Source organism: Sturnus vulgaris, chromosome 34, assembly GCF_052056855.1.
Source record: "Sturnus vulgaris isolate bStuVul1 chromosome 34, bStuVul1.hap1, whole genome shotgun sequence".
Lineage (NCBI taxonomy): Eukaryota > Metazoa > Chordata > Aves > Passeriformes > Sturnidae > Sturnus > Sturnus vulgaris.
The window spans coordinates 230,466-239,049 of NC_142276.1; the positions used below are offsets into that span (position 1 = coordinate 230,466).

Consider the following 8,584-nt stretch of genomic DNA (forward strand, 5'->3'; position numbering starts at 1 on the left):
GGCGTGGCCTCGAATGCCCCCGCCCATTGGCCGCGGTTCCGTTCGGTTGCCGAGCGGGGGCAGCGCCCCCTGGCGGCCGGGAGGACCTCGGGGCAGCCCCCAGGCCTGACTCGGCGCCGTCCCAGTCCATCCCAGTCCGTCCCAGTCCATCCCAGTCCCCCCCAGTCCATCCCAGTCCCCCCCAGTCCATCCCAATCCCATCCCAGTCCATCCCAGCGCACCCCACAAGCCTTAAACCACTTTAATCACAAAAATAGACTCTGTGCGGCGGCTCCTATAAAAAGGGGGAGGGTCTGGGGAGGGGCGGGCGCCCCCTCCCCGTGTCAGGAGCAGGCGGGGGGGTCGCGGCACGGGGGGCGCACCCCGAAGAAGGCGGGCTCGGTCAGGGGGTGCAGCAGCAGCAGGAAGCCCAGCACCCCCAGCAGGTACGCGGGGAGCAGCGCCCGGCGCCGCGGGTGCCCCAGGGCCGCGCCCAGCGCCGGGAACCCCATGGAGTTACAGAAGGAGTGGCACAGCACCGGCCCCGCCAGGTGACCTGGGGACAGGGAAACGGGCATTGGCACCCCAAAAACACACCCCAAAAACACGCCCGGGACCCCTAAACTTCCGCCAGGATCATCAAACCCCCCCGGGATCCCAAATCCCCCCGGGAACCCCCAGGGAGTTACAGGAGTGGAACAGCACCGGCCCCGCCAGGTGATCTGGGGACCCCAAAATCCATCCTGAACCCCCCCAGGCCCCCCAAACCCACCGGTCCTGAGGAAGAGGAAAGCCGTGTAGGCCCCGAACACGGCTGTGTAGGAGAACTGGAATGCTGGGGGGGAAAAAAAGGGGGTCAGGGGCACCCCAAAACCTCCCCAGAGCCCAAAATCCGCCTCACACCCCTGCCAGAGACTCGGAGGCACCACAAGGGCCACCCTGGGCACCCCCAAGACCCCCCTGGAGCTCCCCCAAACCACCATGGAAACCCCCCAGACTCCCTAAATCCTCACCCAGATTCCCTCAGGACACCCTGAACTCCCTTTGCTCATCCTTGGACACCCCAAATCTTCACTCTGGACACCCCAAATTCCTTCTGGACATCCCTGAGAACCTCAAATCCCCTCCAGACACCCCGAATCTTCACCCTGGACCCCCCAAATTCCCCCCAAACCCCCCCTCACCTGCTGCCATGAAGATGCTGCCCACGGAGCCGTGGCGGAAGCGGAGCTGCTCGATCACGTGGTGGAAATGGGCTGGGGGCAGCAGGATTTGGGGTTTTTGGGGGGATTTGGGGGTTTTTGGGGGGGTTTGGGGTTTTTAGGGGGTGGGGGAGCATTCAGGGGTGCAGGGGAGGGGAGTCAGTGGGAGTTTTGGGAGGATTTTTGGGGATATTTTGAGATCCCACTCACCAACCCAAGAACGGGAGGCAGGCCAGTATGGGGGGGTTTGGGGTGAGTTTTTGGGGTATTTTGGGATATTTTGGGGGTTTCACTTCCCAATCCCACAGAACAAGAGACAGACCAGCACTGGGAACTGTTTGGGGCTGGTTTTAGGATTCCAATCACCGACCCCAAAGGAGAGAGGTCGGGCCAGCACCGAGGGGTATTTAGGGGATATTTTTGGGGGATATTTTAGGGTATTTTTTGGGGATATTTTAGGGTATTTTTGGGCTGTTTTTTGGGCTATTTTAGGGTTCCACTCACCGACCCCAAAGAAGAGGGGACAGGCCAGCACAGCAGGGCCGGGCCCCGTGCAGGGCACCAGCATGGGCAGCATGCAGGCCCTGAACACCAACTCCTCTGTCAGCGGCGCCACCACCTGGTTCCGCAGCCAGCGCACGTCCCCCAGGCACAGCGCCCACACCCGCGGGTCTGGGGGACCCCAAAAATCCCACAGAACTGAGCCCCGAAATCCCAAACCCGCACAGGGTCCCCAAACCAAACAAACCCCCCCAAAAAATCCCAAAAATCCCACAGAACTGACCCCCAAAATCCCACAGAACTGACCCCCAAAATCCCAGGTTCCCAACCCAACAAAAACCCCCAAACCACCCCAAATTCCCCCATTTCACCCACTCAGCCTCCCCCAAAGCCCCCTCCCAGTTCCACTCCCTGTGCTGGGGACCCCCTTTCCCCCCAAACCCCAATTCCTGAGCCCCCCAAATCCGCGCCCCCTCCCCAAATTGTCCCCCCTTACCCAGGGCCACCCTGATGCCATCGAGCCACCGCCAGGGACAGTCCATGGACAGCTGGATCAGGGGTCCCAGGAACAGGATCTGGGGGGTCAGGGGGGATTTAGGGGGGTCACGGGGCTCGCACCCCCCTTTTCCATCCCCTGAGGGGGCCAATGAGGGGGATTTTGGGGGGGGTTCCCCGTTTCCCACCCCATACCCACCATGGGGAGTGGGATCAGAGGAGGGGGCATCTGGAGGGCTTTGAGGGTCTCAGGTTTTGGGGGGCTCAGAGAGAGTTTTGGGGGGATCTCAGTGGGTTTTGGGCGTCCCAGGGGATTTTGGGGAGGTCCCAGCCCCTCTCACACCCACCCTGGTGAGCTGGATCTGGGGGTCAGGGAATTCTGGGGGGGTCCTGAGGGCTGGGGGAGGTCAGGAGAATTTTGGGGGGTCCTGAGTGACTTTTGGAGGGTCCTGAGTGGGTTCTGGGGGTGCCAGGGAGGATTTTGGGGGAGAGTCCCAACTCCTCCCACGCCCACCTCGTGTGAAGAGCCCTTGCCGAGCATCTGGGGGGGGGTCTCAATAAATTATTGGGGAAGGGGGGGGTTCTGGGGGTCAGGGGGATTTTGGGGATCCCGGGGAGGTTTTTGGGGGGTCGCAGCCCCCCCAGACCCACCATGGTGAGCAGCAGAGGCAGCAGCGTGGCCGGGACCAGCCCCTCGAGGCGCAGCCCCAGCAGCGCGGGCAGGGGGGTGTCAGCCTGGGGAGGGGAGGGGGACACAAATGGGGGGGGTCAGCGAGGTTTGGGGGGGGCTCTGGGACCCTCCCCCTCCATTTGAGGGGATTTTGGGGACACCCCCAAGCTCACCTTGACCCCCGTGAGCTCCTTCCAGAGCCACACCAGGGCTGGGGACAGCCCCGACACCACCAGGACGCTCGTGAAGCGGCGCTTGATGACCGAGGGGTGGTCCCTGGGGAGGGGGGGGGGCCCGGGGGGGTGTGAACCCCAAATTCCCCCCCGATATCCCCCCAACACCCCCAGGCACTGAGGAGACCACCCCCCACCTCAAGCCTTTTTTTTTTTTGCGCCTAAAATCCCCCCCAAATCCCCAAGGGGCCCGTCCCAACCCCATGGACACCACAGAGTCCCCTCCAAAGGACCCCAAATCCCCCTCAGGGACCCCAGAGACCCCAAAATCCCCCTCAATACCCTGTCCACGCCCCCAGCGCCCCCATAATCCACAGACCCCCCCAAACCCCTCCCCAGGTGCCCCAGAGACACCCGAACCCCTCCCCGATCCTCTGTCCACGCCCCCAAGTCCCTCAAATCCCCTTGGGACCCCCCCAAATCCCCCCCAGAGCCCGCAGATCCCTCCTCGATACTCCGTGCTCGCCCCTAGACCCCTTAAACCCCCCCCGAGACCCCCTCAAACCGCCCCCGGGACCCCCCGACCCCCGTGGCCGTACCTGGGCAGGGGGCTGCCCCACACGTACAGGCTCCCCACGTAGGAGCAGGCCAGGCTCAGGCAGCCGAGCACGGCGGCCCAGCAGGGCCCGGCCCGGGCGGCTCCGGGGGCTCCGGGGGCTCCGGGGGCCGCTCCCGACCCCGGCCCGGCCCAGGGGGAACCCGGGGGCTGCGGGGCCGCCATGGCGGGGGCGGGGCCTGCGCGGGGGGCGGGGCCAGGGGCGGGGCCACGGGGCTGAATGGGATGGGCGGGGCTTGTGGAGCCGGTGGGCGGGGTTATGCAAATAAGAGGAGGCGTCAGAGGGTGGGCGGGGAACTGGGAGGGACTGGGAAATTGGGATGGGCTGGACTGGGAAGGGCTGATAAAGTTGCGGGACTGGGAGGGACTGGAAAACTGAGGGAACCGGGACGAACTGGGAGGGACTGGGAAACTGGGGGGACTGGGATGAACTGGGAAACTTGCGGGGACTGGGAGGGACTGGGAACCTTGGTGGGACTGGAAAACTGGGGGGACTGAGAAACTTGGGGGACTGGGACAACTGGGATTTACTGGGAAACTGGAAGCAAGGGGGAACTGGGAACACCTGCGTGAACTGGGACTGCTGGGGGAACTGGGATCAACGGGGACAATCAACATTAAATGGGGGAACTGGGACTGTGAGAAGTAACTGGGAGTGACTGGAGGAAATTAAACCCATGAAAGGCACTGGGACCAACTGGTGTAACTGGGATGGGGGTACTGGGATGAGCCAGGACGGGGTGAACTGGGAGTACTGGGAGGGCACTGGGATGGGAGGGGGCACTGGGATGGGAGGGGGCTCTGTCGTGTCCCTCAGAGTGTCCACTCGTCGGGGTCCTGGGGGTTACTGGGGGGTCCTGGGTGGCCCCAGAAGAGGGGGGGACCCCCCAAACCCCACCTGGCCCTGGCTGCTTCAGGGCCCTTCCTCCTCCTCCTCCTCCTCCTCCTGCTGCTGCTGCTCCTCCCTGTGCCCCCGGCGCTGCTTTTGGGGAGTCCCTGGGGGGCACAGGGAGGTTTCAGTGCCCTGGGGGGGCTTTGGGGACCCTCTCCCACCCCCCATTTCCCCCTCACCCCCGCGGGGCAGCCCCGGCCGCTGTGACACCTCGGCCCACCTGCGGCGCGCGGCCACCGCCAGCGCCGGCGTGTCCTGCACCTGTGGGGGGACACGGTGACACAGGGGACACCCCCAAAACCTCCCCGACCCCGGGGGGAGCCCCCCCCGAACCCCCAAACCTGCAGGGCGCCCAGGCAGGCGCTGCGGAAGCGGGCGCTGGAGCTGGCGGCCACCACGGCCGTGACCGCGGCCACTGCCAGGGCCTGGGCTCGGGCCACGCGCTGCTGGGCCTGCAGGGGGGGATTTGGGGGGGTCACCGGCGGTCTGGGGGGATCGGGGGGACCAAAAAGCCCCTCACCCACCTGGTGCTGGCGGTGCAGCCCCCCCAGGAGGGGGTGCAGGAGCGCCCGGAGCCCCCGGGCCAGCGCGGGGCGACCGAGGCGGAGCGTGGGGTCCAGCTGGGCCAGGAGCAGCCGGCGCATCCCTGGGGACAGCCCGGGTTTGGGGGGACCCCCGGATCGGGGGGACACCCCTGAACCACGGGGACACCCCCAGAGCTTGAGGATACCCCAAAATCGGGGTCGCCCCCCTTACCTGTGTCGTAGCCCCCAAAGGGGTCCCGGTGCCGCAGGAAGAGGAAAACCAGGAGGGTTTTGGGGACCCCCTCAAGGGGGGTTTGGGGGTCCCCGTCCCCCTCAGGGGGGGCCCAGCGCACCCCAAAAGTGACATCGGGGAGCACCGGCTCTGTGGGGACAACACGGGGGGGCTGAGGGGGGAGAACCCCGAAATTCCCCCCAAAATCCTCCCCAAAAAATCCCTGGAACTGCACGGACCATCCTCATCCTCACAGGAGCCTCGAGGGTCGGTGGGGATTTTGGGATCCGCGGGGTTTTTGGGGTTCGGGGGGGTTGCAGCCAGGCCGAAGCCCCCCCAGTCCCCCAGCAGGGAGGGGTCCCTCAGTGCTGGGGGGGCCGGGGGGGGCACGGGGACCCCTGCGGGGTCAAACAGGTAAAGGTGGGAAGGTCAAGGAGAACAACGGGGGGGAGACGGGACCCCCCAAAATCCCCCAGAACCCCAAATCCCACCTGGACACCCCGAGATCTCCCAGGGAACCCACCCCGAACATCCCAAATCCCACCCCGAACACCCCAAATCCCACCCCGAACACCCCAAATCCCACCCCAGGACCCCAAATCCCACCCCAGGACCCCAAATCCCACCCCGAGCACCCCAATCCCCCCGGAGCCCCCAGCCCCGGATATTTGCACTCTGCCGAGGGGGGGTCCAGCCCCGGGGGGGGTCCCGGGGGGGCTGAGGGCGCTGAGCGGGAGCAGCTCCAGGTCCCCCCCAAAACCGGCGGCCGCCAGCGGGGGGGGCAGCGGCAGCGGCAGCGGCGGCCCCGGGGACGGGCGGAGGCGGCGGCGGGGCGGCCTGGGGGGAGCCACCAGTGCGGACCAGTTTGGACCAGTACAGCCCAATCTACCCCAGACCCAGCCCAGTTTGACCCTGTACTGCTCCCCTGCCTTGTCCCAGTTTATCCCTCTCTGTCCCAGTCCCCCCCAGTCCCATCTCAGTCCCCCCCAGTCCCATCTCAGTCCCCCCCAGTCCCCCCCAATCCCATCCCAGTCCCTCCCAGTCCCTCCCAGTCCGTACCCAGTGAAGTGCTGGCTCTGCACCCTCAGCCTCATTCCTGCCTGTGTCCAGGGCTGCTCCGGCCTGGGGGACATGGGGGGTGGGTGACCCCAGTTTGGGGGTCCCCAGGACTGGATGGGAAATCCCAGTTTGGGAGACCCCAAGGTGGGGGTGTCCCAAATTTGGGGGGGGGTCCAAGGGGGTCTCACCTGAGGGTTCTGGATGTGATGTTCCCATCGATGCTGACACAGAAATGAAACTCGACCTGGGGGGGGCTCGGGGGGGTCACTGGGGAACCCCCCCACATTCTGGGGATCCCCCCAGCCCCCCTGGGACCCCCAAACCCCCCCCAGTACCTCGGGGTGCACGAGGCTGGTCCGGTGCAGGAGCTGCCACAGGGACCCCCGGGTGGGGCTCAGCGGGGGGGGGTGACAGATCTGGGGGGGCACAGAGGGGCTGGGGGGGACCCCAGAACCCCCCACAACCCCCGGAGGGGGCAGATCTTGAGGGTTCGAGGGCACCCCATTGCCCCCTAAAGGAACTGAGCCCAGTTTGGGGGGTCCCATCCCATCCCCCCTCCTCCCCCCGTGTGTTTTGGGGGGTCCCAGTCCCCCTCGTGACCCCATTTCCCCTCCCCCCACAATGACCCCATTATTTCCCCCCCCCCTCCCCCCCCAAATCCAGGCCACCCCGACTATTTTTATCCTCCTGCCCCAATTCCCACTCCCGGGGGGCTCCCGGGGCCCCCCCGACCCCAATTCCCTCTCCCAAGGTGACTTTGGGGAGCTGGGACAAAGAACAGAGAGAGGGGGGACCCCAAAATTCCCCCTAGGCCCCCCCAAACTCACCTGGAAGCTCCTTTGCACCTGAGCCTGGGCCAGGATGTGCCCGCAGCAGGAGGGGAGATCTGGGGGGGCTCCCGGCAGCTCCTGAACCCCCCGGGGGGCTGGGAGGGATTTTGGGGGGTTTAGGGGACTTGTGGGGGGGGGTCGGGAGGATTTTAAGGGGGTTTAGGGCATCCCCATTAGGGCAGGGGAGGAGGTTCAGAGGATTTAGGGGGGCCCCAGAGAGGTCTTGGGGGGCCTTGGGGAGCTCTTCAAGGAGCTGGGGGTGTCCTTGGGAGGGTCCCAGAGAGGTTTTTGGAGGTCTCGGGGGGATTTTGGGGGGTCTCTTACCCCCCTCCAGCGCTTCAGGGTCGAGGTCACGGCCGACGGATCCCGTGGCCGCCACTGGGAAAAGGGAGCGGGATTAAAAAAGAAATTGTAAAAAGCCTGCGCCCCCCAAGACCCCTGAAAATCCCCCACCCACCTGTGAGGGTGCAGGGGGAGCCCCCCGGGCCCCCCCCCGCTGCCAGGGCCACCAGCAGAGCTCCCGGTCGGGCCTTCCCAGTTTTGGGGGTCCCCAGGGCCACCAGGAGCTGCTCCAGAACCTGCGGGGAGACCCCAAAACCCCCCCAAAGAAACCCCTGGAGCCCCTTCCCCGAGACCTCCCTCCTTCCAAGTGAGCCCTGACTCACCCAGAGACCCCCAAAGCCTCCCCAAATGTCTCTGGGGACCCCCAAGACCCCCCCAAATCCCTTCCAAAACCTCCCCTGTGACCCTTGAGCCCTCACAGAGATCCCCAGTCCCCAGACCTCTCATAACGACCCCTCAGAGACCCCCAAGGGGCCCCCAACACATTTTAGTGACCACTGACCCCTCACAGTGACCCCCAGAGATCCCTCCCCAATACCCGACAAGCCCCACAGGCCTCCTTAGGAACCCCTCAGAACCCCCATAACCACTCCCAGGGACCCCCAAACCTCCCACAACCCCTCTAGTGATCCTTGACCCCACAAAACCCCACAAAATGTCCCCAAACCCCCTCACTCCCCTCACGGCCTCCTCCGCCATCTTGGCTTCGCTCTCCCCCTCATCCCTCGAGCGCCCCCTGGCGGGCGGGAAACCCACCCTCAGACCCCTCATAACCACTCCCAGGGACCCCCAAAGTTCCTGCAACCTTCTCTAGTGATCCTTGATCCCACAAAACCCCACAAAACCCCACAAAATGCCCCTCACCCCCCTCAGGGCCTCCTCCGCCATCTTGGCCTCTCTCTCCCCCTCAGCCCTCGAGCGCCCCCTGGCGGGCGGGAAGCGCGGGTGGCGGGAAAATCCCTGAGGGAGGCGTGGCCTCGGCGTTGTCGCCATGGCAACAAGCAGAGCTGGGCGTGGCTGTTTGGGGGGCTGAGGGGCGTGGTTTGTAAGGGGCGTGGCCCGCAGGCCC

At 65.8% G+C, this 8,584-nt stretch overlaps 2 protein-coding genes across 2 annotated transcripts; both read right to left on the reverse strand.

Annotated features, from left to right (window-relative positions):
* Positions 1-226: 226 nt before the first annotated feature.
* Positions 227-3,814, reverse strand: RCE1 (Ras converting CAAX endopeptidase 1). The gene is made up of 8 exons (XM_088155081.1): positions 3,620-3,814; positions 3,021-3,123; positions 2,829-2,912; positions 2,179-2,257; positions 1,686-1,853; positions 1,164-1,235; positions 752-814; positions 227-535 (listed from the first exon to the last, which is right to left on the reverse strand). The coding sequence occupies exons 1-8, from the start codon at positions 3,799-3,801 to the stop codon at positions 324-326; spliced, it is 963 nt and encodes a 320-aa protein (XP_088011207.1). The 5' UTR covers positions 3,802-3,814; the 3' UTR covers positions 227-323.
* A 31-nt stretch (positions 3,815-3,845) lies between these two features.
* On the reverse strand, positions 3,846-8,508 carry TOP6BL (TOP6B like initiator of meiotic double strand breaks). Its single transcript, XM_088155006.1, is given in 15 exon segments — positions 3,846-4,632; positions 4,708-4,789; positions 4,870-4,980; positions 5,053-5,174; positions 5,285-5,434; positions 5,524-5,682; positions 5,964-6,121; positions 6,344-6,406; positions 6,532-6,587; positions 6,679-6,854; positions 7,018-7,108; positions 7,171-7,268; positions 7,498-7,551; positions 7,631-7,751; positions 8,380-8,508. Coding segments are annotated over 15 exon segments (1,722 nt in total). The 3' UTR covers positions 3,846-4,480.
* Between the last annotated feature and the right edge of the window lie 76 nt (positions 8,509-8,584).

Excerpts from the sequence above, each read along its gene's own strand:
- RCE1 (XM_088155081.1), bottom strand. The coding sequence starts at position 3,801 with ATGGCGGCCCCGCAGCCCCCGGGTTCCCCCTGGGCCGGGCCGGGGTCG. Across the intron at positions 2,258-2,828 it reads TGCCTCTGCTGCTCACCATG|ATCCTGTTCCTGGGACCCCT; the intron begins GTGGGTCTGGGG and ends CTGACCCCCCAG. Across the intron at positions 815-1,163 it reads CAGCATCTTCATGGCAGCAG|CATTCCAGTTCTCCTACACA; the intron begins GTGAGGGGGGGT and ends TTTCCCCCCCAG.